The following is a 27,523-nucleotide window of genomic DNA, read 5'->3' on the forward strand; positions in this document are numbered from 1 at the left end:
AATTAGAGATGTATAGAATACACATTTTTGCCTTCCAATTACTCAAACGTAAAAGTGCACATTATGAAAGACTATTTCAGATGTTTTATTATAAGCTCTATAAGTCTGATGTAGCCTACTATTATCATTTTTCACCACCAACTATTACAAGTAATGCCAACAATACAGTATATATTTGAAACTGTTCATGACTGTGCTCAGACCACATCAAAGAAACAAAAGATTTCCAGTTATACACAGGATGTGTTTTCTCCATTCAGTGCTTGTTTCTCACACGGAAACAGAAAAAGCTTAAGTGCATGTCACCCTATCTCGATTTGTTTTGTTCCATTACAGGAAACTACACCCCATGAGAAGCAACTGGAGACAGAGATTGCGCATCTTTAGGCCATTAACAATCCATGCATAGCTCTCACAAACAAATAATTTATTTCTTTACTTAATGATTTCACTCAAGCTGTAACTGAAAACATGCGCATTGAAAAAAGAAACTTGACATGGACTCTGATTCCACTTTTTCTGGCAGGTAGGTACAACATTTACATATCATTTAATGTTTTATTAAAATGATAAGAATCTTACAGGATATGAATGAATCAATCTCTTTCAGGTGTTTTCTGCAATACATGCAAGGTGATGTATCAGCAGCAGCGTATCTGTGCAGTGAAAGGCTCGTCCGTTATCATCCCTTGCTCCTTTTACTGTCCTGAACTCCTGAGATTGAAAGGATTCAGGTGGGCTCATGTCAAGTCTAATCATTTAAAGGGAACTTTCATATGTGGCAGTAAATTTAGAACAGCCCCCAAAAGGTTCCATTGTATTGGGGACAATCGACAAAATTGTTCTTTGAAAATACACCCAGTGGAGCGAAATGATGCAGGAAACTATACCTTCATGTTTACAACTAACTCCAAATGGACTCGTCAGGTTGGCTCAACATTACAAGTTGTTGGTAAGTTGCTTTTCCGTAAAATAACTGATGAATACTCTTTTCAATCTGTCGGGTTTGAAACTGAAGCCATACTTAACTCTTCTAGATTTGAAAGTCTCTGTGACAAATCCTGATGGGCACAGAGCAACGCAGGAAGGCGACTCTTTGAACCTCACCTGCACAAACAGCTGTGATGGCGGTAACCTTTCATCGGCCTTCACCTGGTTTAAAAATGGAGAACACATCAATGAAGGATCTATTCTTTATCTAAGCAACATGTCTTCCGAAAACTCTGGAAACTACATTTGTTCTCTAAAAACACACACAGGAGCCACTTCAGGAGCCATATATATTGATGTTGAATGTAAGTGGACACAAGTTCAACACTTTTACATAATTTGAGTTTACTAATTTCAGACATGATTTCTCTGACAGTAAATATTTTTTTCCAGATGGCCCTAAGAACACATCAGTGTCTGTCAGTCCGTCGATGGAGGTAGACGCCGGGACAAACGTCAGCTTGATCTGCAGCAGCCATGCAAACCCCCCAGTGGAGAATTATACTTGGTTTAGAGTAGATGCTAACTTTAGTAAGGATGTCGGACACCAGCCTGTGTTTTTTCCTGATGATGGTGGCAAGTATTTATGCTGTGCCACCAACAAACACGGAAGCCAAAACTCCTCTGTTGTGGTTTTAAAGATAAAAGGTGAGTAGTTTAACATTATTAATATTACCAGCAATTGCAATATTAGACATGTTGTAAAATAATTCAAAGTTTAAAAGAAATCTAAAAGTAGTCAAAACACAAAGAAATGTACTGTTATAGGTATGTTACTTATGTTGGGGATGAATAAGACCCAAGAAAACCTCAAATGAAACATTTGTGTATTATTATTTATTAAATACAGTATGATGTGTTAAAATACTTAGCCCTCTGCTTTGTTTCACAGCATATTGGACAACTCTCCCCAGAGATGTACTTATCATTACTGCTATCGCTGTGCTTCTCCTTGTGATTGCTCTTATCGCCATCAGAAGGTAAGCTTTTATTGATTTTTGATGTCACAATTTCCATTTCTGAAACGTAGATAAGGAAAGGAGCACACTCACTAAGAGGGTGAGGCCTGTATGAAGTACTAGATCTTTATTTTGTGTCACTGAGCAGCGGGGAAGTACATGTGTAGAAACATGCAAGTACAGACATTCATACTTAATGAGGAAAGTAATGAGTCTCATCCATTGGCCTCAGATAAACTCAAGTCCCATAAGCAAGTGCCATTGCTGATTGAAAGTATCTCCTGGCTTTCGATAAACATGGCCTGATGCGGCAAAAACTACGACAGACCACAAATGAGGTCCTTGGAATGAGTTATTCATTGCTCAGGGGTCTGCTGATGTATATCACAGCTTTGGTTATCCCTTCTAGCATTGTCATGATTCTATTGATCTGTTACAGATTCCACAAAGCAAGTACCTGGACAACAGAGACAGGCTGTGAAGAGGAAATACAGGTCATTGTTTTTGTTTATTCAAGACTGCATTCTAGTCTATATTATATTACAATTATGGAAATCTGTTGCAGTTCAGTTTGCAACAGAGTTCAGCAAAAGAAAGGCACTTCAATCCCTATCTTAAGTCTCTGCTGTATGTTGTATGGGTAACACTGAAGCTCATGATAAAACCATAAAGGCAACATTTGACTACATTGTTCAACATATTCTATTTTAGGATTGTATGGAGAGTACAGCAGAATACAACTGGCTCAGCTGTGACACTAACCAATCACAAGAGGGACATCCGAGTGAGGGGGGAGCAGAAGTCATCTATACGACTGTATACTTCAGTCACAGAAACACGTTTGTATTTTAAAATACATCTTATCAATGTTTTCAATATTGTTGCATCGGAGCTACATGTGTTGATTGATCATATCATCTACAGGGAGCAGCAGATGGACTTCCAAACTGAGTAAGATGTATTAGCATCACTGTGTACAGGTAAAGCTTTTGAAAGATTGACTCATTATTATGTATTTTGTTTTACATAAAACACATTATACAAATGTTTGTTCTCTTTTTAAGGAACCAACCGTCCAACCAACCCTTCAGATATCAAGCCTCCCTCACTACGATATGTGAAGAAATTGTATTTTGAGGGCAATTGGTTTATGAGTTTGTTTGGAAGTATGTGAAATAAATATGTATTTGCCGCAATAAAGGCTTCCTAATTTTTTTCAAATGCAGTTGTTCTTCAAAAATACTTTGATGTGTTAAATGTATGATATTTAACAGCTCGTGTTCTGTATTAGTACAGTATATACAATGTACAGGTTCAACTACAGATCACATATTGCATGACAATTTTGCATTTGAACACTAAATTACCAAAAGTAAACAAAGATAGTGAATACAATTGAAATGCTTAAATAATTGAGTACTTGCTTGATAAGTACTTTGTGTTTAAAAAAAATCACAATACCACAGTTCTGTGCTGTGTCGACAAGATACTGTAGCAACATAAGTGTGTGACATTTCCTCTAAGCAAGGCCTGGTTTCATGTGTACCGGCACTCGGGTTACGATTGAAGCCAAGCCCGTCTGTGGTGAGGGGCTTTTACAAGCCGATACAAAACTTTACATTACAATAAAGGAAGCTTTGCTTAACAGAAGAAGAAGAATAGGAGAAAAGACACGCTAACTCTGGAAACAGTTAATGTAGCCTGCAGAAACTTGAAGATCAAAAAGCATCTTAAGGATTACTTGATTAAACTTGAGTATATGGCATACAGGTAGCACTGTCATTGTTTACTATTATCTATACAGCATATGTATACTGTTTGTAATTCATTATACTACTGCTGCACTGAGGTTGTCTGCAAACATGTTAAAGTTATTAGAAGCAAGTTAAACCAATGTGAACTTGAACTAAGTCATTTTTTCTTTTGTTCGTTTTGTTTAGTTTATTAACATGTTCAATAAATCGACTAACCAAGGGAAGGAAATGGTCAAAGATAACTATTGAGAGATAACTATGTTAACTGTTAACGATTTTTCAAATAATATATGTTGCAATGGAGGCATATGTTTTCATTGACTGTATATGCTGCAGGGGGGAGCAGATGGATTCTCATGATGATGGTGTGATTTACTGCACAGTGTGCAGGTAAAGCTCAGCGAGCACTTACACGTTTCAACAATAAAAGACAGTGCAGATACAATGTTCTTATTTATTTCTCAGGGACCAACTCTTTGAACCTCCATATATTAAAAAAAACTCTCTAATTAGACAACACGCATACTTCTTTCACACTAACTGGATACAAAATGTGCCAAAGTATCACAAAGTTTTACATCAACAATATTTAGTTTGTCTTTTAGTTTTTCTATCCAGACTAATTACTGTTGATTAAACAGAAGACAAGGGCAACAAAAGCAACTTTAAGATTAATGTTAGCGTTAACAAATGTGCACCAACCTCACACCTTGAAAATAGTTTTCTGATGGCACCCAAAATGATTGTCAAATAAGCAAACATATCTCAAGGTTTCAAAGAGACAACAAAGTTCAGCTACATGGCATTCAATGTTTTATCTTGATTCAGCTGAGTGGCCAATAGACATGATTATTGTAATCTCCATCGGACACAATCCTTACAGCTTTTCAAGAGTGTCCACTGGGTTGATTTTATTTTAACTTGACTTGTGCGAGCATTTATTTCAGTACATTTTTTTTTTTTTTTTGTGTATAGGGACACTTTTTTGAACAAGTTGCAAAGTGAAGACAGGTTTCAACACCTTTGGATCTGACAGCCTGATGTCACAATCTCCTGACCTGGGAGTGCAGTCTAAGTAACCATGGTAACACGCCCGCACAAAAGGAACCTGGAACATTCAAGATAGGTGTTTCAGCAAGATGAGTTAGGTGACTCATTTTTTCAGCCATCATCGTGGCTGAAGTATCTTGTCGACACAGAACCCGGCCTCGCCTATACTCTGCGCAGTCGTGTATCGTCCGCCAAAGTGTAATAAGGATTTCATAAATGACTTTTCTGACTTTCTGTCCGGGATCATGGTGAAATATGATCGTGTTTTGATCTCCGGAGACTTCAATGTCCATGTGTGTTGCGAGTCCAAACCTCTGGTTAGGGACTTTTTAAATCTCCTTGATTCCTTTGGTCTCGTTCAGTCCGTGGCTGGCCCAACACACGAAAAAGGACACACTTTGGACTTAGTATTATCGTTTGGACTGTCTGTATCTGTGGATGAAATATGTGCAGCAACGCGTATCTCAGACCATTTACCGGTTCTGTTTACAACCTCCATCCCTTCCGCAGGAGTCGAATCACGTGCCCCTGCGCGTCGTCTGCGTTCGATTAACCCCTTGACTGCCTCACAGTTCTCTGATGCTTTTAATGCTTCTCCGATCTGTAAATTAGATGTGAACTGTGCTTTTAATGCTGATGAGCTTATCTCCATGTTTGATTCGACATGTACACTAATACTGGATTCTGTTGCTCCTTTTACGCTTAGACGCACCAAAGTTCTATCAGAGCCGTGGCTCAATGACTGTACTCGTGATCTCAGACGCGCTTGCAGGCGTGCAGAGAGAAAATGGAAAAAGGATAAACTCCATGTCTCCCTAGAAATCCTTCGTGCTTGCCTTTCTGACTACCAGACGGCAGTCAAAGCAGCCAAAACAGAGCACATTTCTCTGTTAATCTCCAAAAACAGCCATAAACCTCAGGTTCTTTTTAATGTCCTCAACTCTATCATTAATCCCTGTGATGTTTCTTCTACTGTATTGTCCCATCGACTACTCTCTGTGATAAGTTTCTTACATTTTTTATTGAAAAGGTATCTGCTCTTAGGCTAGCCCACACTAGTGCTATCCCAGATCCTGCTCCTTTTCTGTGCCCTGCTGTCCTCGACCACTTTGAGCCTGTATCCCTCTCTTCTCTCTCGGATGTAGTCAAGCACCTGCGGCCGACAAACTGCACCTCAGACAGCATTCCCTCTCGCCTTCTCAGGGATGTTTTTGATTCAGTTGGAGCAAGTATTTTATTACTTTTAAACACCTCTCTTACCTCAGGATGTGTCCCAGCTGCCTTCAAACATGCCGTGGTTAAGCCACTCCTTAAAAAGAAAAATCTCGACCCCTCCATTCTCGCAAATTTTAGGCCCATCTCCCAGCTACCTTTTTTATCAAAAGCCCTGGAGCGAGTAGTCTACGCCCAGCTGCAGTCTTTTTTAACCACGCATGGAATCCATGAAAAGTTCCAGTCTGGCTTCAAACCCATGCACAGCACTGAAACAGCCCTTTTAAGAGTTTTTAATGATCTGCTCCTAGCCGCCGACTCAGGTAGCCCAGCTGTCTTGGTGCTGTTAGACCTGACAGCTGCCTTTGACACTGTGGACCATAGCATCCTGCTGTCATGGCTTGAACAGTCCGCTGGCATCACAGGCTCTGCCCTTGCATGGTTCAGGTCCTACCTGACAGACCGTAGCTTCTCGATACAGCTAGGTGCCTTCTCCTCTGCCAAAGCTCCTCTTACCTGTGGGGTTCCCCAAGGCTCGATTCTGGGCCCCATCCTTTTTCTACTGTACATATTGCCCCTAGGTTCAATACTCACAAAACATAACATTCCCTTCCACTGCTACGCCGACGATGTACAGATCTATCTGCCTCTCAAAGCAAATGTCACACACTCACTACAGCAGCTGATGGACTGCTTAGCAGAGATAAAATCCTGGCTGAGCAAAAACTTCCTCAACCTCAACGAGAGCAAGACCGAGGTCATCTTTTTTGGACCACAACCTCCAGCCTCTCCGGTTGATATTCTGGGCTCTATCAAAAAAAACATCCTCCCCTCGGTCATGAACCTTGGAGTGACCTTCACCAGCACTTTTAAATTCGACAAGCAGGTCAGCACCGTAGTAAAATCCTGCTTTTTTAAAATAAGACTATTGGCCAAAACCAAGTCGTATTTATCTTTTAAAGACTTAGAAAGGGTTATTAACGCCTTTGTAACCTCGAGACTGGACTATTGTAACGCTCTGTATGTGGGTATGGACCAGGCCTCAATCAAACGCTTACAGCTAGTCCAAAACGCTGCTGCACGTTTGCTGACTGGTCACAAAAAGCGCGACCACATCACCCCTATTCTGGCCTCACTACACTGGCTTCCAGTTCGGTTTAGAATTGATTTTAAAATCCTTTTATTTGTTTTTAAAGCCCTAAATGGGCTGGCTCCGGCCTATATAACTGAACTGCTCCAGCGCTACACCCCAGCCAGAGCTTTAAGGTCTGCTGACCAGCTGCTGCTGGTAGTGCCCAAGACCAGGCTAAAAACCCGAGGGCACCGAGCCTTCGCAGCAGCTGGCCCTAGGCTCTGGAACACTCTGCCCCTCCATGTGAGGTCGGCCCAGACCCTAGGGGTTTTTAAATCAAAACTAAAAACACACTTCTTCTCTCTGGCTTTCTAGTTAGAGCGGAGCATGACTCCTGACTTTTCCGTGTGTTTTATTCTTATTTTGTTTTTTTTAAGATATATCTGTTGTAATTTATTGTCGTTTGTGTTTTTATTACATGTACAGCACTTTGGCTCGACCAAAAATCGCTTTTAAATGTGCTTTATAAATAAAACCTGATTTGATTTGATTTGATCGTCCACGTATTAAACCCTTTGGTGAAGAGGAGAGGTCTAGTTTCCGAAAAAACTAAAACTTTCATATATCTGCACTTTTGCATCTCACCCAGACTTTCAGATTAGTCTGCCCTCTGCTGACAGTTTAAGAGTATAGCATCCTAAATGGTAAAAGTTGAGCCTTCAAAGTTTCTAAACCAGGGGTGTCAAACTCATTTTAGTTCAGGGGCCACATACAGCCAAATTGTATCTCAAGTGGGTCGTACCAGTAAAACCATAGCATAATAACCTATAAATAACGACAACTTCAAATTGTTCCCTTTGTTTTGGTGCAGAAAAAGTACAAGTAGCCTACATTCAGAAAATGTTCACATTTAATGAACTGTCTTTTACAAATTGAATTATTTTACATTCATTGTCCCATTTGTGTAGTAATCCTGACCACCTTAACTGACACCACCATACAAACTAAAGTGGGTACTATTAAGGAAAAAGGTTAAGTTAGTGTAGAAAAATGAATACATACACAATGTAATCTGTCATTTTTACACTTTGCAATGTCATCCCGCGAGCCGTCTAAAGCATGCAACACACAACCTCCCTCAGTGGAAAAGTGGGTGTCATGTGAGAGCTGAAGAGAAGCAAAGCACATACTGTAACTGGATTAAAGGTCATATCAGATGCATCACATGGTCTTAAGACTTAATGTAACACAGCACAGCTGCAGGTTATACATGAGTCCATTTATGAGAATTTACTGGGACATGCCAGTATGGATTTTTAATGTAAAACAACACTGCCCACAATAGATTATTTTCTTTGTATATATTTGTTTCTTATTAGCCTACTCACAGCAAGAGCATAATGCAAGAGCTACAAACGCAGTTAAAGACCAGTTTTTTGTCTTGGTTAAGTGCTTTCAGCCTAAATCAAGTTTTAAATTGACAATGTAACAAAACTGACCTTGCTATGCCGAGTGCATATACTGTCATTATAAAGTAGTATCTCACCAGGTCCATGTGCTGCTACTGTTACGGAAATCTTAGACCTAGTCAATACTGTGGAGATATACAATTAGAATGATCAATCAATAAACTGGTGAAACAAACAGAGTTGTCTTTCTGGTTCTTTATTCGAAGCTTCGAAGGTACAGGTCTCACAGAGTACAGAGTATTCTGGAAGAGTGCACACAGAGGCAAGTGTGTGTGTAGGTTTTATAGGATCTTGACAGTTCAACAACACTTCGTCACCTGTCACTGTGGCAGGGCTGGATGGAGAGATAAGCTACACCTGCTTTCCAGAGGAACAGAAACTGTACATTGCTAATATAGTAAATCAGGAACTGGTTAAAGACAGGAACTTGTTAAAGACAGATGGAAGTGAGGAAAGCAGGAACTCATTGTGGGTCAAAGACAGTTAGAAGTGAGGAAAGCAGGAACTCATTGTGGGTCAAGGACAGATATAACTGAGGAAATCAGGAACTCATTGTGGAACAGGGAACAAACACAGGAACTTGTTCAAGACATTGTGCTTGACACACAGATGCTCTTAACCCTTCTCTTGCGTTTCGGGTCAAAAGTGACCGAATTACTTTTGTTTTAATCATACATATTGTGTTTTTCATCCAATTGCCTCAATACCTTATGTTATCCTCCACACTAGGCCTCTGAACATATAAACTTGATGATCACCACTTGCATTGAATTTTGAGTGATTTATTCAACAGTGAAACACCCATGATGTTTTCGGTCAGAATTGACCGCCATAGGAAATGAATGGGTATGAGTGTATTATGTTCATCCTGCAGATGGAAAACATCTCCACACACACACACACACAGCCACATACAGCCTTTCTATATGAGCCTTAATGCTTTGTGACCATATAGTGAATGCACTGAACAGAGTTTAAGACAAAAATGCATGCATGGTTGGGTAACAATATCCTTGGAACAATCCTAGTTTAGGAGAAAGGTAGGCAAAACTCAAAATGTATCATTTTAAATGCATCAAAAAGTATACATGACTGGACGTCAAAAACATGTCACCAAAGGTTTTCTAATGAGAGCACTACAGACTTGACAATATATGAACCATAGTGTCTTAAGAAACCTTTTTATCTTCTTAAAGAAATCACACAATCTCCCAAACAAATATGTAACTTAATCACTTGATGGCTCATGACTCCATATCAGCCAACCATGCTTTCCATTGTCCATTCATAATAGGATCGCATAATTACCTCTTTGATTGTGCAATAATCAGATATTTAGTCTGTTCCTTTGTTAAAAAGGAGCAAAAAGTAGCAAAGGCGTACTTGTTTATGTATCAACATTAGAATTATTGAATTGGGTCAGAGTCCTTATAAGTAACCTTGCACACATGTGCATGCACATTTGCTCTGGCCTCCTTCCCATAATTAAAAATACTGATATGAGTAATTCAGAAACATTATTAGCTGACGCCCATTTCCAAGAAAACGAAACTTTATAGCACATGCGGAAATGAAACGACAGTAGACTTGGGACTCTGTCGGTGCATCTACAGCAGATATGACTCCTGAGGGTTTCCTTTAAAAAACAGAAGAAAGCTCGCGACGCATCCAGCTCAGGTAGGACTGCTAACAACGTTCTTACTGCTTTATAGAAAACTACATGTCAAGACGTCATATTTCATTTGATGACAAACAAGAAATAAACGTAATGTCCTATTAGCTAAAGTAGCTATCAGACCTCGCTGTCACTGGACATTTCTAACTAAGGATGTGATCAAATGTGGTGTCATTTCAGATTACACTGTCCTTTCACCTGCAAATGCTATTGCTTTTCTGTTATTTAAGTCAGATAAACAAACAGACCCGGCTAGTGTTGGCTAACGAAACTGTCACGCAGCTAATTAGACAGGCTGTTAAATAACAAGTGGGTAAGCTAAGTTAAATGTAGTAAGGACACTTCTTTATTGTGACACATAACTGTTGCTGCAGTTGATACACGTGTCGTGATTAAACAATGATAATGGTAGAAGATGTGCTGCTGTGTGTTTATATAGTTAGCATTATCCGTTTTGACGCTGGCTTCGAAACAGGAAGTGACGCAACGCAGGATCTTTACGAAGCAAACATGTGATTGGCGGAACTTTGGAGCCAAAGATCTTTTCGTGAACAGGAGGCATCACTCAAGTGAAGTTTGAAGAACATTGTTCCACATTTTAGATTGTAAAGATAAGATGAGATAATTATATACTTTATTGATCCCAATTATGGAATTTTTTTAAGACATAGCACATGAATTAGAGGTTAATAAAACACAATACAAATAAAAAACCTTTACTTTATACATATCAGCAGTAGAAGATAAACTAAATATGCAAAACAGTGAATATATATATCAATCAACAATGAAGGATATATATCTATAGTATAGAGTATATATATTGAAATATGACTACTCTCTCACCCCATCCAGATAGTACAATATTTGTCTTTAATAATGATGTAGTTTGGAGTACAAATAAAAACACAATTACCTAGTGTACACTCACACTGTCAACCCTATCTCCATATGATTTTCTTCGCATTGGACCTCTAGTTCATGCATATCTATATTGCAACATTAAGTATTTGTTGAAGTGATTATTTCAAGCATTTTCATTAGATAAATCATCCCATATTTTCACAGTGAAAGAGAAAGTTGAGAGTCACAAGATTTAAATATATTCAAATATGGAAAGTGAGTCTGCCCCTTATTTCAAAGGCCCTGATGTTGATTTCCTAGCATGCCACTAAATCTTAGGAACATGTGCTAAATCCTGACCTGAACAGACAAAATATGTATAACAACAGGAGCAAAGTGCAAAATTGGGTTGGTATGAGCAAGGCCGATGATAACGTCGTTTTTTTTTTTTTTTTACAGCATTGTTTTATAAGTGTTTCGTTTTTTCAACAGTAGCTGATAACTTAGGTGTGTCTACTATCTAACAGACAGGTAGCAAAGATAAGACAGCATCATGCCTTATTAAATGCACTGTCGACCTTGTCTACTGTACTGGCCTTTGCACCCTCAGAAAAAATTATTTGGTGCAGCAGCATGTGATAAGTATTTCATGAAAAGGAACGTTTATTTATTTGTCTACTTTAGAGTATTTTCCACTTGTTTTGATATGTGTTATTCTTCTAAAGCATCGGCGTATATTTTAGAGCGCAGTAAGACCTCGCTGTTTCCTTCTCTTTGTCCGCGTGAGTTTATTATTCGCTGTTAGTTAGCGGGACTAAAGGTGGGCGTGCCCATAGGTGGCATGCAATGGTTCACTGCCACTCTGCTGCATAGAGGTTATTTACCTTTCAGCCTTAAACGAAACGCTTATCGGTGAGTATGTGGGGCAAGTCTGCTCAAAGTCCGTGCCCGTGAATGGAACAGCTCTGCTGTTGGCGGTTGTTTTGCCAACTGAGTGCTGTTTCATGAGGCCTCGAGTGTCAGAAATGAAAGTGAAAGGATTCTGCAACAGGGTGGGACCTGCATGTACAATTAAAGCAGTTAAACCTGTTACTTTCTTTTGCAGTGAACACTGACTTCTCAAGATGAAGTGCCCAGGTTGTCGCCATACTATTTCGGAGAAGAACGCCAAGTTTTGCAGTGAGTGTGGCCATAAGCTATCTGTTCAACCTGCAAACACTCAGGGTAAGTAAGACATGTGGTTTAACATGAGTTATTTACATAGAGAAATTGAATGATGAGGTCCACACAATATAAAGTTACGTGGTTATAATGTTTTTTTTGTTTATAAAACATCCATAATATGATTTAAGAACCAATCATGTTTTGTACATTAATATTGTTTAACAGTGTGCCATAGAGCTTTTTTTATTTAAGCTGGTAGTCTAAATGGCATAATATTACCACAATCTTTGTTTTGAACATAAATAAATGTCACTCTATCCCTAAATGATAAATAAAACAAGTTGTTTGTAAAGAAATTAAGAAGGATGAAAGCTGATTCAGAAGTGGGCTCAACTTTTCAAAACCAAAATGTTTTCATGAACCCATTTGACATCATTTGTATGGCCCTTTTGAATGTCAAACAGTTAGTGCTGGATATTAAATTCATAACATATGTTTGTCAAGTGTTAGTGTTATTCTCTTACCTCAAGATGGCAGCGTCTCTTCATTATCTGTTCACACATTTTCAGACAGCTGGACAAATTGAGATTAAACCAACAGCATGTGACATAATGATCAGGCTTTTGTGTTTTTTTTTGTAACTTTGAATGAAAACAGAAGTAAAACAATTAATGTAATTTGGCTGGAATGCAAATAAGACTTAGGCAATGCACTGCCATTGATAACCCTCTAAGCAGACTGCACTTTGTAGTTATAATTCCTTCTAATTGTCACACTGGTTTATACACGTTTGGATCTAGTCTGATTTGTCACCCCATATCTTTATTCCAGATACAGGAGATGAGCCCAAACCCTTGGTAGCAGACTCAGAAGGTACATCAGAGAAATCAGTTTCAAAAAATGAGTCCAATAGATCCCCCAAACGACCAAATGATGAGACCATCAGCAACCCAAAGAAAAAGGTGCGTGTAACTGTCTTTTTTGTTGGTCTACAGTGACTTTATGAGTCACAATCAAATGTTAATGTAATGTGTAACCTACCCTTTTGCAATTGAAGTCTGCAAATGGTTATCTACAAGTCTTTGTGCTAGAGTTTAGTCAGAATGACACCTTCCTGTTTTTTATTTGTTATAAATGGAGTTATATCAAGGTCTGTTTCACCATTGTGCTAATTGTGATGTTATTGCGTGTGATTATGTTGTCCGTCATTTAGAAGAGCGATCAGAAGTAGTTTAGATCTTAAGAAATCTGAAATGTCTGCCATTAAAACAAAAAAGTGTTTGACTCAACTTGATTGTGGCATAGTTTTACATTAGCAGTAAAGGATGGTTTTGTAAAACTGATTTTCCACTGTCCGGTCTTCATAGAAAAAGAAGAAGAAGAGGAACAAAAAGAAGAAAGAAGGCCCCTTGTCATCAGACCAAGACATGTCTCATGTCTCACTGGGAGACAGCCAAGGAAAGAAGACTCAGGGCGGGCCAGACTCTTCTGAGAGTGAAAGCTCAGAAAATGCAATGGATGACACACCAGAGTCCCTCCAAGATGGGCCCTCCTCACTAGAGAGCCAGCCTAGTTCAGTAGCAGCTGACATTCCTGCGGGCCCTTCTGAAGACAAACAAGAGGTTCAGAGTGAAATGGAGGCTTTAGCATTAGAGGCAAGAACTCCGATTCATTCTGGGGACGCTCCAGGTATCACTGTTGAGGGAGAGAGCAATGCACTGAAATCAGCTCAGGATCAGGCTCTCAACACAGCACCAGCTGACACTCAGACTCCCATCCAAGAAGACAGCAAGAGTGAGAGCAAGACAGTAGCTTCTCAGGCAGGTTCAGGCAAAGGGAACAAGGCAACAAACCTACAAGATGAAAATACTGAAAAGAAAGGCTCAAAGAAAAGGAAAGACTTGGACACCAATAAACCACCTGCAATGGACCAGAATGCCAACGTAGAGAAAAATGAGAAGCAGACAGGACAAAGCAAACAGAAGGGAAAGAGTCAGCAGGAGCAGAAACAGAATCCGATGGTGTTTGGGCCTCAAACACTTTCAAAGGTAATGCAGACTAAAATGTATGAAAAGGAAATGTTATTGAATAAAATACGTTTTTTGGTGCAGAATGTTTATTCGTTTTTTTTATTTGGTTCAAGTTGTATATTTAACATGCGTGTTTAATGCTACTTTTTCCAGGCTGACCCCGGAGGCTCTAGCGTCGACGCGGAGCAGACCCTGGGGGCTCAGCAGTCTGGCAGCGAGAAGGACTCGACGGCAGAACAAACCCCCGACAAGGGAAGTAAACAGGACAGCAAGGAGCCCAGCACCCATGATGAACCGCCCCCCAAAAGGTGAAGAAGCCCTCTCACACAATGGCACACATTTGCTTTGGATCAGTTTTATGTGTGTTATATAATATCTTATTATTTGTTTCTGCTTTTCAGGGTGAACAAGAACATTCCTGCGGGCCCTTCTGAAGACAAACAAGAGGTTCAGAGTGAAAAGGAGGCTTTAGCATTAGAGGCAAGAACTCCGATTCATTCTGGGGACGCTCCAGGTATCACTGTTGAGGGAGAGAGCAATGCACTGAAATCAGCTCAGGATCAGACTCTCAACACAGCACCAGCTGACACTCAGACTCCCATCTCAGAAGACAGCAAGAGTGAGAGCAAGACAGTAGCTTCTCAGGCAGGTTCAGGCAAAGGGAACAAGGCAACAAACCTACAAAATGAAAATACTGAAAAGAAAGGCTCAAAGAAAAAGAAAGACTTTGACACCAATAAACCACCTGCAATGGACCAGAATGCCAACGTAGAGAAAAATGAGAAGCAGACAGGACAAAGCAAACAGAAGGGAAAGAGTCAGCAGGAGCAGAAACAGAATCCGATGGTGTTTGGGCCTCAAACACTTTCAAAGGTAATGCAGACTAAAATGTATGAAAAGGAATTGTTATTGAATAAAATATGTTTTTTGGTGCAGAATGTTTATTCATTTTTTAAATTTGGTTCAAGTTGTATATTTAACTTGCGTGTTTAATGCTACTTTTTCCAGGCTGACCCCACAGGCTCCAGCGTCGACGCGGAGCAGACCCTGGGGGTTCAGCAGTCTGGCAGCGACTCGACGGCAAAACAGACCCCCGACAAGGGAAGTAAACAGGACAGCAAGGAGCCCAGCACCCATGATGAGCCGCCCCCCGAAAGGTGAAGAAGCTCTCTCACACAATGGCACACATTTGCTTTGGATCAGTTTTATGTGTGTTATATAATCTCTTTTTATTTGTTTTTGCTTTTCAGGCTGACCAGGAACAAGAACATTGCTGCACGGGACAGACTCACAATTTACTTTCATGCAGTTCTCTCAAAGGATTTCAAATTTGATCCTGCAGAAGATCTTATCTTCATCAGGGCTGGGCGCTCCATTGGAACATGGAACGAAAATGCAGTTGAGCTGTCTGTGGCCAGGTATTATGCTTACGCTTATTCTTGGGTGCATCGTCAATTAAGATCAGATGGTGGCCTAATATATGGGCTTATTAAACATGAATTAATCCAAAAAATCACTTAGATATCTAATCTTGAGTTTCTTTAGAATTTATTTGCTAATTTGAAAAAATACATGTTCCCCACCCAATCATTGCAAGCATACATACTACACATAATTATGCAGCGTGGTTTGTATATGTTGTATACAAACTAGCTGTATCTAGAATTAAACTGCCCCACTCAGAGGCAGAGGGAAATATGGATGTGAATTTGATATGTTAATTGAGAGACTTGCCTGCTCTTATTGTCATATCTCACTGACTTAACGCCCCATACATTTCACTTTCTTGTCTTCTTTCACAGGGATCTTGGAGAACATGGTTTTCTGGTTGAGGGCAGGCTGCCTACAAAGAAAACGGAAGCTGTATCTGTGTCAATACCGTACAAATATGTTGTCTATAACAAAAAAAAGGACAAATACGAGCATGAGTACATATACAAACTGGATTCTACTCACCAGATTACCAACAGGTGTTTGTTTGTGAAACCCGGCCTTGTCACTGACGACGGTAAATGTAACCTTCACTTGGTCTATTTGTAATCATAGTTGCTGCATGCAAATGGTATTTGATTATCATATTATGATGTATTTACTTTACACGCATAACATTTCTGTTGTTTCTCGTTTTGTAAAGGGGACTGGCATCAATATGATGACATCATTTGTGCCGAGCCATCGAAGAACGTGCTGAAGCGCATTAAAGAAACTTTCTGGCCTGACCAAAGGAAGAATCTGATTGAAGGCAGAGAGATCGCAGGGAACATCATGCTGGAGTCCATATTTGATCTTCTCAGGAGCTGGACTGATATAAATTTGAGAAGTTTTTTGATCCAGCTGAATCAGTTCTGTCAAGTTTATGGAGATCCTTTTGTGTATGAAGAAAAACAAAAGAAGTGGCTCTCCTTAGAATATGGGGAAGAGGATGTAAGTTCATAATCATTGTGTAAAGATACTGCATGCCCCCAGTTATGGCTAGACCATCTTACTCCTTACCTCTGCTTCTCTGGTATAATTTCCAAGGTGAGAAGGATGCTGAAAGAATTCATGCTGACAAAGGTTATTCCTCTGAGGAAGGATGGAGGTGGGGAGATGCTCTACACTCAGGATCGCATGAGAGCAGCTGTGATCATGCTATATGTATGGAGACAGCATAAACTCAGACTGGAACATGGTGAACTCAATCAGCTCTGCAATATGCTCTGTTTACCCAAACGGAACAAAGAAGAGTTTCTCGGTTACTGGGCAGAGTTTTCTCAGGATGTCGCTATTCTCAACAAAAAGTAGGTAGCGATCTACAAATTTAAGAGCAGCCAAATACGCTTTTCTATTCAGATGCTCATACTATTTTCTTTGTTGTAGTCTGACAGATATGTTGGTGTATCTGATAAAAGCTGTGAAAACAGCAGGAATGCCTCGATGGATTCTGGTCCTGCCGCTCCTCCACCTTCTCAAAGGCAACACGAAGCCCTTTGAAGTACCAACTTCTGGAAACTCAAAGTATGGTTCAGCCTGGGCAGGTTTGGAAGGCCTTGACATTGGCACCTCATTATCATACATGGGCAGTCAAGACAGGAAGTAAGAGTCCGATCTTCCAGTGCTTTTACTCAGAATAGATATTGCTGTACATGCATTTTATTTAATCGTCTTTTTTTTAGGTCTCTAGTGAATCTGATGAAAAGCCACAGTCACTTGATGGAAGTGGATGCACTTTTTGTGCGATCCTGCATGTTCCTGATCCCATTGGATGATCTGATGGAGTGTAACCTCATTGACATTGAGCTTTTGGACATGCTTCATGTTTTCACTAACAAGGCTCCTCTGGATATTACGAGCAGTAACTACCAGGTGAAGTGGTAAACTAATCAAAATAATTAATTTCAGGGTTTTAGCAAGTTTCACAAAATTAATTAGTGTTTTTGGATTTCTGCTTTTCAGGAAGTATCTCACATTCTCTCACATATCCAAGGAAATCTTGTCGAAGAAAAATACAGGTAATTTTCCTTTCTGAATTCAGTGCGTTTGAAATTGATAGTTCATATTTTAAGACTTGTGCTTTGTTCTTTCCATATTTTTGAATAACTATTTTGCTGTGCATAACATTTGAATCAAATGAGTATATGACAGGTTATCTTTATTAATTCTGGTGCTTTAACCTTGTTTTCTTTATTTTGCTTTATTATAGTTTGTTCACCGAGGCGTATAGGAAAGAGTGCCTTGAAACAGCAGTGAAACTGTTAGACAAGCTCTGCAAAGGAGTCAAACCGGCATATACCCAGAGCTACCCGGATATTCCTGTCATTTGCATGAATCTGGTTGCATCAGTGTCAGACTTTGTTCATTGTAACAATCCACAGGTATGTGAAGTGAATTGTTTGGGCAAATAACATTTTATACATGATTGAATCTTGGTTATATCAAATACTGTACTATTATTTCTCATGTAGCAAGGAGAAGGAGAAAAAGAGCAGCAATATGTAAAAGACTGGATCTCTCAGGCGAAGGACATTATGAGAGGCTGGATCAGTCGATACTACAGACAGCGTCTGCTCAACAGGGCAATGTTCTCCATGTACACCAGAGTTGAAGCCACAGCAGAAACAGAAGTGAGCAGTTTTTTAAATTTTTTTTAATGAAACACAAAATGTACAGATGGATGCTCACAACCAATCATCAGTAGAGAAAGTTTGACATGTTTTCTTCTGTGTGATTGTGTTTAACAGATGTGGAACAACATCATGTCCATCCAATTCAAGGATAAAGATTGCACACAAGTATGGAGAGAGACATTCACAATGGATTTTGAGGGCAAATACAAACTGGTAAGTGATACTTATTTTACACATCACTGTTCATTTTCGGTAAACAACACATATTTACTATATTCTCCATGCATTTGCTTTTAGGAATCTGCTGTGGATCAAACTGAGTTTTACTGCACAAAGATAGAGGAACTCAGTAAATCCTATCCACTCGTTGCTGCTAGTGTCGAGAGGTGTGCTCTTGAGGCTGTTACATCTTTATGCCAGGTTTGACAACTTCTTAAAATCTATAACCTATTATATTGGTTCCCTGTTTTATTACAGTCCTGGCCGGATATAAAAGATTCACAGTAATGTTTTTCCTCATATTGTAGACTAAGTCTGAGGGGAAGCTGTTGGAGAAGTTCAAGGTAAACTGGAAGTTCGGGAAACTCATATCAGCCATTATCGAGAAATCCTGGCCAAAGGACCGTCATGGAAAATATCAGGAAGATGAACAATTGGTCCTTCAGCACCTACTCTCCTGGACTGCCGCCAAAGACTATTTCAAACTACATGGTATCTCCTCTTGAATATATAAACCAATTTAAACATGCACACACCAAATAGAAATCTGTAGAGTTATGAGGTTTAATATACTTGTAAAAAAAGCCAGCTAACAGAAATAGACTCACTTAATGACCTCATGGCAAAAGACAAGCATTAGAATATTTATGTGGTTTTAGACAAAAAATTGCCATATCATTTCTCTAATTGCAGGCGCAGATGAAAAGCTGATCAATGAACTCTCTCAAGATGCCAGGGACCAAATCGCCATTGCAATATCATCATTCACAGCCATCAACAATCAACTGGTCCATGGAACCATAAAGACCAGCCTGCTGAAAATCATTTTGGACAGGAAAACCGCCTTCTTAGATCTGCTGAAGATTGGTAAAACAGTCTGCTTCACATCACATTTATTAAAAAAAAAAATAACCCCTCAAAAATGCTATTTCATTTCATTGTGCAAGCATAATAGTAACCTTGAGATGTGTGTGTTTGAATTGATATTTATACAGAATGCCTCTCTGAGAATGAACAATACAGGGATAATGACAAAATGAGGAGACTGTTACAATGCAGAGAGGCTGAATTGAACGATGTGTACCATGAGAAGGAGCTTGTGGACATTGTCTTAACAATGAGCCACAAACTTGGGGAACATATGACAGGTATGGTGGAAAATCCTTCTGTTTGGTTTCCTTATCATAGTTGCAGCAGAGTTAACGTATGCTTATTTAATTTCCATGACAGTTGATCTTGAGGACATGGAAAAGAGAAACCAGGTGAACGTGGAATCGATGCCGCTGAACGATTTTATGGAGGTTCATCCATTTGAACAGCTGGCCACACCTAAAGCGGGTGTTGTCACCTACTTTAATCTGGGTGAAGAAATCAAAAACATGGGCGAGATCCTGTTCACCTTCAGAGACAGTCATATATTCAAAGTGTGTTGGGAGAATCAAGCCAAACTCATGGTTGCAGAAGAAATGGCAGACGCCGACCCTGGTGCACTTCAAATAGCGGACATTAATGCAACACCAGAAATGATACACAATGACATTTTCGAGCCTTGCTATGATGAATACAAAGGCATCTACACTCGTCTGAAGAATAGCAGTATAAGGCTCGAGGAGGTAAACCAGCTTTTCCATGATTACAAGGGCAGGTACGAAGAGCTTGCAAAGGACCTGGACATCATGTGCAGAATTGATAAATCCACTGACAAACAGTGGATCCACAGCAGGGTTCAACAGATCGAGCAGTATCACGAACTTCATCTAGCTGTGGCCTCGGCTCAAATTATCATGAAGGTCAAAGAGGCGCTTTGTCTCCAGGGGGACTTCAGGGTTCTGGAGACACTCACTGAAGTTGTAAGTGGCTATGAACTAAGTATATTGCACCCAACAAAGATTCCACATTACATGTATGTGAAAATCAATACGGGTATATGTATTTTTTTAATATTGTCTTTTCACATTCTTCTCCCTTCAGAGCCATGCAGACTTCCAGAACGAGCCGCTCAATCGGATTGACAATCACTTGATCCAGGCAAAGAAAGTGCTGGTGGACATCACTGAGGCTCGCAGACTGTGCCTGCAGGAGCTGGGACTCCGAGGACACTTTGTAAACTGGGTTAAAGATTCACTTGAAGGTACAGTAAGAACAGTTACAATATGCTGTATTAACAAGGCTTTTATTGCTGATTCAGGCAAATTAGCTAAAACAATTATTATTTGCTTTCAGATATCAATGAGTTGAAGGTGTTCGTTGACCTGGCTTCTATCTCTGCGGGAGAGAATGACATGGATGTGGATCGTGTCGCCTGCTTCCATGATGCTGTCCAAGGATATTCTTCAATGCTTTATGAGCTCAAACAAGATGCTGGTTTCAACATCTTCAAAGACGTGCTCGAGAAGCTCTGGAAAGCTTTGAAGAATGACAGCAAACTACCAGATAAACTGGTGAGAAAGCCAATACTTCTTCTGAAATATTAAAGCTTAAAACTTACTTGTGTTAAAAATAACCCGTGTTGACATTGTTTCTCTGTTGTTATTGTACAATTTACTTAGTTTCAAATTTTTTGAATTAGACAATCCTCTGACATAAAATAATAATAGCGATTGCAAACAGTAACTACAAACACTCGTGTGAAAGTTTTTATCATACGGTTAGGCTAATTGGGTTAACCCCAAGTATTTGTTATAGAAACGGAATATTAATCAGCACATTGCCAATCTTATCTTATTTTTTAGCGGGACAGTGCACGGCATTTGGAATGGCTGAAGACTGTGAAGGACAGTCATGGATCGGTGGAGCTGTCATCTCTTTCCTTAGCATCAGCCATCAACAGCAAGGGTATCTACCTCATCAGTGCACAAAATGTAAAAAAGGTAAATAACAAAATCCAAGATGATAGCAACCTTACATGCATGAAGTACAGAGGTTGTCTCTGAGAAAGTTCCTACAGAATTATGTATGAGATTATATTTCTGTTTTTCGTTCCAGTTGAGTCTTGACTCCGCCTTGAAGCTGCATATTCCAGAGGAGAATGATGAGGGTCAGAGGATGCGCTGCTATTCTCTTGAGGACCTTCGAGAGCTGCAGAACAAACTTATGCTCATGTCTGGCAAAGGGGATCAAGGGCAGAATGAAGTTGATCATTTTGCAGAGGTATAATAATAATAATAATAATAATAATAATAACAATCCTATAATATTTTTTTATTCAGTTTTTCCTATCTTTCAAAGTTTAACACATTTCTTAAAAATATTGAATATACCATATACAGTATGTCTCCTGATTACCAAGTACATACAAAAGATGATGCAATGTATAATCTGACGATAGGTTTGTATTTATTTTTCAGGTTTTTGCTAGTGTTCAAAGACTAGCTGAGGCATTCATTGCCCTCTACACTGCTGGGAATCCTCTTTTCAGGCACTGGGAAGCACAGATCAACTGCAGTTTGAGCAGTAAGGAACCCAGCATTATGATGGACTTCAACCTGGGCAGTGTTCTCAGTGTTGTCATTGTGGAGGGCAGCATAGTAGAGCAGCTTCCTAAATTTTGCAAGAAAATTGAGAAATGCCTAGATTATTGGATGAACTTTGTGGACAAACAGAGGTCCGAGCATTACTACCTGAACTACTACACAGCCGAACAGATTGTCTACCTCTGCAGCCAGTTGACTCAGCAAAATGTGGCCCAAATTGAGGACCAAGTTCTCATGATGCTCTCATTTGTCAAGCCAAATTGCACAGCTTCAGACTTGAGGCAGGTCTGGCATACACTCCAGTATGAGATCCTCACCAAACCACCAGAGCAAAATGAAGAAATTGAGTTTCAGACTTTTGTTATCGTGCCAACAAGTGAGCTGGGAGACACAGACGTTGCCAATGAGATGGATTCTCTCAGTCTTGTGGTCCGAGCAAATGGTGTGCAAATATTCTATCAGATATGGAATGCTTATATGAAAGACATGACAACGTATCTTCCACACATTCTTGATATACATAGTCTTGGAAGACTGTTGGAATTACTAGCCAACAAAGAAGAAGATAGTGAAGAAGATGAGAGTGATGAAGACATTTCTGATGATGACACCAGACATCTTATACTGAGGCAGCTACCCAAAGGCATGGCCGCCGGAAATCCAAACCTCATTGTTTGCCCGCACGATGAGGTGTTGACATCTTGCATCTCCATTTACATGAGTAGTGAAGCAGAGTCACTTCCCACCTATGATGAAGTCCTTCTGTGCAACTCCTCAACATCGTACGAACAGGTGGAGCTATTCCTCAGACGCTGTCTCAGCCAAGGGTACAGGGGACAGAAGATATACACTCTGCTGTACGGAGATCTGCTCACTTATGATGTGAGCTCTAAAGTTGAGAACTTTTTTCAGAGAAGGAAAATGCAGAGCCGAAAAGACTATAGACTTGTCCTCATCTGCAGCTCTGAAAGAGAACATGCCTATCTTCCTTCAGCCTTCAGCCAGTACAGATTGCACATGGTTCCCCAGGAGCCATTGGACGGGATCGAGAGATACCTCCACAAACACTACGTTGTTCCAGCAGATCAGTGCAGCGCTGCAGCTGTGTTCAAAGACCGCCTGCGCGTCGGTGTTGTGTCATCCAAAAGGGCTGGTGTTGGTTAGTACATGTGTACAGTACTCAGCTGTTTCAAAATGATGATGGTGAACTTAAGGAAACTCTTAAGAGTATTAATACCCATAATAAAAACTTTCTTTTTAAATGCAGGCAAATCTCTCTACATCAAGAGGCTGTATGAAAAACTGAAACACTCCACCAAAAAGCCATCAATGATGAAATGCATTCGCCTGATCGAACCAAATGTTGACGAGAATGTCATCCTTCAATCTTTGTTGAACACCCCCAAAGGTGAAGAACTCACGATGTTCCATTTTGACGTCACATCATCGGTAAATATGAATCTTAATCTTAATGCTTATCTTGGTTTAATATTGCCTAATAAATATTTAGTAACTCGAAAGCTTACATATAAGGTTAATTGGGCTATGTTTTATGTGATTCAAAAGGTGCAGAAAGGTCTCCATGAGTTTCTTTTCAAATTGTTGATCCTGCGCTATTTGATGGACTCTGAGGGAAAGACGTGGAAGTGCAGTGACAAGCAGCTGTATCTCATTGAGATGTTAGAGCCGACTGTCATGTCAACTAGAAATGTTTCACGGCAGGTAAGACTTTTCACTTTTTGGGAATTATGCTAATAATTCATCATCTGATTCTTAAACCGTTGCCGATGCTTTATGTGTTCTATTTTCTCTTTTTCTGCATAGGCCGAAACTTTGAAAAGCACATTCACAGGTGTGTTTCCAAATATTTTCTGCCGACCACCCAAAGAAGTGCTAATGTTGGAGATCAAGAAGCAAGGTGATCCTTCTTTTGAGACCAATGAAGAACCACTAATGGATGAAGAAGAATACAGGAGTGCAGCCTTTCAGCGGCCATACCAGTATCTCACACGGTTTCATAACCACAATGATCTTGATTTGTTCAAATACCAGGATGTTGAAGGGTCACAGGTTGAATGCCTTCAGATGCTTCTCATGTTCTGTGGAATGATGGATCCATCCTGGGCAGAGCTGAGAAATTTCGCATGGTTCCTCAATCTTCAGCTGAAAGACTGCGAGTCATCCGTCTTTTGTGACCCTGAGTTAACAGGAGACACTGGATTGACTGGTTTCAAAACCTTTGTGGTGGACTTCATGATTCTGATGGCAAAAGACTTTGCCACTCCATCACTAAGCATCTCTGACCAGAGTCCTGGCAGGCTGCAGATGGACATGACTGGTGTCAAAGACGAAGACTTGGCTCCTTTTCTGATCAGAAAGAGATGGGAAACCGAACCACATCCATACATCTTCTTTAATGATGACCATGTGTCCATGACCTTTATTGGCTTCCATCTTGTGCCCAATGGCCCGAACTCTGTTGATGCCATCGATCCCACTTCTGGAAGGGTGATAAAAAAGAATGTCATGACAAATACATTGTATGAAGGCCTCAAACTACAGAGAGTCCCGTTCAACATGGACTTTGATCTCCTTCCAAGAGGAGAGAAAATAGAGCGACTCTGCAATGTTCTTGGTATCCAGTGGCCCCTTGACCCTGATGAAACCTATGAGCTTACCACTGATAACATACTGAAGATGTTAGCAATCCATATGCGCTTCAGGTGTGGCATCCCTGTCATTATCATGGGAGAGACGGGTTGTGGTAAGACGAGGCTCATTAAATTCCTTTGTGAGTTGCGAAGGAGTGGAGTGGCCACTGAGAACATGAAACTGGTCAAGGTGCATGGGGGCACAACTTCTGAGATGATTTACACCAAGATCAGAGAAGCTCAAGACCTTGCTTCTATCAACAAGGGAGACTATGGATTTGAATCTGTTCTCTTTTTTGATGAAGCCAACACAACCGATGCCATTAGCAGTATTAAGGAGGTCCTCTGTGACAAGACGGTCAAGGGGGAAAGTTTGACATCCGACTGTGGATTGCAGATCATTGCAGCATGCAACCCTTACCGAAAGCACACGGATGAGATGATTCAGAGGTTAGAATCTGCCGGCCTTGGGTACAGAGTTCGGGCTGAAGAGTCAGATGAAAAGCTTGGGTCCATTCCCCTCCGCCAGTTAGTCTACAGAGTTCAAGCATTACCACCAAGCATGATTCCTCTGGTGTGGGACTTTGGACAGTTAAACGATCAAACAGAGAGAATATACATCCAGCAGATTGTGCAAAGAGTGGTTGAAAAAAAGGCCATTCCTCAAACTTGCATCAAGTGCATCACTGATGTCCTCTCAGCTTCACAGAAGTACATGCGGACAAAAAAGGATGAATGCAGCTTTGTCAGCCTGAGAGATGTCGAACGCTGCATGCAGTCTTTTGTTTGGTTCTACGACAACCACATCAAGTTGTTTGCAGAGCTTAAAGATTTTGAGAGTAAACAGAAAGCTGAGAAGAATGAAAGGCATCACAGACAGCAGGAGGTCAGAGACCCTGTTCTCTGGTCTCTAGTCATGGCCATTGGAGTGTGCTACCATGCCTGCTTAGAGAAAAAGGACAAATACAGACAGAAAATCAGCAAAAGCCTACCAACACAATACAGCCCAGAAAAAGTCATGCAGGAAATCACACTAATGCAGGATTTGCTTTTGAGCGGTGTTCCAATGGGGGATACCATTGCGAGAAACAGTGCACTGAAAGAGAATGTCTTCATGATGGTCATCTGCATTGAGCTCAAAATCCCTCTCTTCCTAGTTGGGAAACCTGGCAGTTCAAAATCTCTGTCTAAAACTCTTGTGGCTGATGCAATGCAGGGCCAAGCTGCTCATTCAGATCTCTACAAAGGGTTTAAACAAATCCATTTGGTCTCCTTCCAGTGTAGCCCTCATTCAACACCAGAAGGCATCATTAATACATTCAAACAATGCGGACGCTTCCAGGAAGGGAAGAACCTGGCGGAGTACATTTCAGTTGTGGTTCTTGATGAGATTGGGCTGGCTGAGGACTCTCCAAAAATGCCACTGAAAACCCTCCATCCACTGCTAGAAGAGGGATGCATTGATGATGAGCCACTACCACACAAAAAGGTTGGATTCATTGGCATCTCAAACTGGGCTTTGGACCCTGCAAAGATGAACAGAGGCATTTTTGTCTCCCGTGGTGACCCTGATGAGAGGGAACTCATTGAGAGTGCTAAAGGCATATGCAAATCCGATGCAATGGTTTTGGAGAAAGTCAGGGATTTATTCCAGCCCTTTGCAAGAGCCTACTTGAACATCTGCCACAAAAAAGGCAAAGGCTTTTTTGGCCTACGTGACTATTACAGCTTGATTAAGATGATTTTTGCAGTGGCCAAGGCTTCTCAAAGGAAGCCCACTCCAGAAGAAACCATAAAGGCAGTGTTGAGAAATTTCAGTGGAAAGGATGATGTTGACGCAGTTTCCGTCTTTACCAAAAGACTGAATTTTCCACAGGACCTGGATAACATCAGTGCCATTGAGTTTGTCAAAGAAAACATTCAGTCGGTTGGACAAGAAGAATGTCGTTACCTGCTGGTACTGACAAAAAACTATGCAGCGCTACAAATCTTGCAGCAATCCTTCTTTTCAGAAAATGGTCAGCCAGAAATAATCTTTGGATCCAGTTTCCCAAAAGACCAAGAGTACACCCAAATCTGCCGCAACATCAACAGAGTAAAGGTCTGCATGGAGACAGGTCAAACGGTTGTTCTCCTAAACTTGCAAAACCTCTATGAAAGCCTGTACGATGCCCTCAACCAATACTATGTTTGGTTGGGAGGACAGAAATATGTGGATCTTGGACTGGGAACCCACCGTGTGAAATGTCGGGTGCACAGGGACTTCCGGCTGATTGTCATTGAGGAAAGAGAGGTTGTCTACAAACAGTTTCCAATACCTCTCATCAACAGGCTGGAGAAACATTACATGGACATCCACACTGTCCTTAAAACCGAGCAGACGAAGATTGCGAAAGAACTGGAGGGATGGTTGAGACTCTTTGTCTCTCTCAGCAATCAACACGCAACAGCAGCTCAGGCTTACAAGTACCAACCGCCAGACGTCTTTATCGGCTACCACTCAGACACATGTGCTTCAGTGGTACTACAAGTTGTGGAAACGCAGAAGGGCAGTTTGGACATTTCAGATCCTGAGAGGAGAGTACTGGACGAGGCAAAACTCATACTGCTCAGATGTGCCACACCAGACTCAGTTGTGCGGTTGGACTGCACAGGCCTTCCCAAAGTGGAGAGTGAAAATCTGGCCAGAGTTTACTTCGAAGAGCAGAATAACAGCTGCTTAGCCGACTTCATTCTTGCACACACAATGCAGGAAGTCCATTGCCACTCCTTCTTCACAGAGGTAACCTAAAATTGTTATGTTGTTATAGTGGTTTCAAATACATGCTCGCAAGCATTTATAAGGCCTTAATACTT

The 27,523-nt window shown here is 40.5% G+C and overlaps 2 protein-coding genes across 7 annotated transcripts in view; both read left to right on the top strand.

The window, feature by feature from the left end:
• Nucleotides 1–341: 341 nt before the first annotated feature.
• On the top strand, nucleotides 342–3,164 carry LOC117492843 (B-cell receptor CD22-like). The gene is made up of 9 exons (XM_034143244.1): nucleotides 342–526; nucleotides 611–952; nucleotides 1,038–1,295; nucleotides 1,384–1,638; nucleotides 1,883–1,970; nucleotides 2,389–2,443; nucleotides 2,661–2,788; nucleotides 2,874–2,929; nucleotides 3,014–3,164. The coding sequence occupies exons 1-8, from the start codon at nucleotides 472–474 to the stop codon at nucleotides 2,902–2,904; spliced, it is 1,212 nt and encodes a 403-aa protein (XP_033999135.1). The 5' UTR covers nucleotides 342–471; the 3' UTR covers nucleotides 2,905–2,929; nucleotides 3,014–3,164.
• Nucleotides 3,165–10,077: 6,913 nt separating this feature from the next.
• The window catches only part of rnf213a (ring finger protein 213a), a 30,970-nt gene continuing 13,524 nt past the window's right edge, over nucleotides 10,078–27,523 (top strand). For 2 of the 6 annotated variants that reach the window (XM_034142893.1, XM_034142895.1), the window contains exons 1-30: nucleotides 10,078–10,183; nucleotides 12,130–12,248; nucleotides 13,020–13,150; nucleotides 13,556–14,236; nucleotides 14,372–14,526; nucleotides 14,620–15,091; nucleotides 15,227–15,375; nucleotides 15,469–15,636; nucleotides 16,021–16,226; nucleotides 16,353–16,642; nucleotides 16,739–16,998; nucleotides 17,078–17,293; nucleotides 17,374–17,563; nucleotides 17,654–17,709; nucleotides 17,901–18,072; nucleotides 18,163–18,321; nucleotides 18,439–18,537; nucleotides 18,622–18,744; nucleotides 18,852–19,035; nucleotides 19,237–19,410; nucleotides 19,539–19,691; nucleotides 19,774–20,393; nucleotides 20,515–20,674; nucleotides 20,767–20,984; nucleotides 21,276–21,413; nucleotides 21,529–21,693; nucleotides 21,891–23,175; nucleotides 23,284–23,465; nucleotides 23,583–23,738; nucleotides 23,841–27,449. In XM_034142893.1, coding sequence (XP_033998784.1) covers nucleotides 12,149–12,248; nucleotides 13,020–13,150; nucleotides 13,556–14,236; nucleotides 14,372–14,526; nucleotides 14,620–15,091; nucleotides 15,227–15,375; nucleotides 15,469–15,636; nucleotides 16,021–16,226; nucleotides 16,353–16,642; nucleotides 16,739–16,998; nucleotides 17,078–17,293; nucleotides 17,374–17,563; nucleotides 17,654–17,709; nucleotides 17,901–18,072; nucleotides 18,163–18,321; nucleotides 18,439–18,537; nucleotides 18,622–18,744; nucleotides 18,852–19,035; nucleotides 19,237–19,410; nucleotides 19,539–19,691; nucleotides 19,774–20,393; nucleotides 20,515–20,674; nucleotides 20,767–20,984; nucleotides 21,276–21,413; nucleotides 21,529–21,693; nucleotides 21,891–23,175; nucleotides 23,284–23,465; nucleotides 23,583–23,738; nucleotides 23,841–27,449 — 10,671 coding nt within the window. In that variant the 5' untranslated portion in view covers nucleotides 10,078–10,183; nucleotides 12,130–12,148. Of the gene's footprint in view, nucleotides 10,184–11,532; nucleotides 11,937–12,129; nucleotides 12,249–13,019; nucleotides 13,151–13,555; nucleotides 14,237–14,371; nucleotides 14,527–14,619; nucleotides 15,092–15,226; nucleotides 15,376–15,468; nucleotides 15,637–16,020; nucleotides 16,227–16,352; nucleotides 16,643–16,738; nucleotides 16,999–17,077; nucleotides 17,294–17,373; nucleotides 17,564–17,653; nucleotides 17,710–17,900; nucleotides 18,073–18,162; nucleotides 18,322–18,438; nucleotides 18,538–18,621; nucleotides 18,745–18,851; nucleotides 19,036–19,236; nucleotides 19,411–19,538; nucleotides 19,692–19,773; nucleotides 20,394–20,514; nucleotides 20,675–20,766; nucleotides 20,985–21,275; nucleotides 21,414–21,528; nucleotides 21,694–21,890; nucleotides 23,176–23,283; nucleotides 23,466–23,582; nucleotides 23,739–23,840; nucleotides 27,450–27,523 lie in introns of those variants that run through there. The other 4 variants (XM_034142897.1, XM_034142899.1, XM_034142894.1 and 1 more) reach the window with 3 other exon arrangements.

The sequence above is a fragment of the Trematomus bernacchii genome, unplaced genomic scaffold (assembly GCF_902827165.1).
Source record: "Trematomus bernacchii unplaced genomic scaffold, fTreBer1.1, whole genome shotgun sequence".
NCBI classification, from domain to species: Eukaryota; Metazoa; Chordata; class Actinopteri; order Perciformes; family Nototheniidae; genus Trematomus; species Trematomus bernacchii.

Excerpts from the sequence above, each read along its gene's own strand:
- LOC117492843 (XM_034143244.1), top strand. The coding sequence starts at position 472 with ATGCGCATTGAAAAAAGAAACTTGACATGGACTCTGATTCCACTTTTT. Across the intron at positions 1,639-1,882 it reads TGTGGTTTTAAAGATAAAAG|CATATTGGACAACTCTCCCC; the intron begins GTGAGTAGTTTA and ends TTTGTTTCACAG. Across the intron at positions 2,789-2,873 it reads TACTTCAGTCACAGAAACAC|GGAGCAGCAGATGGACTTCC; the intron begins GTTTGTATTTTA and ends TATCATCTACAG.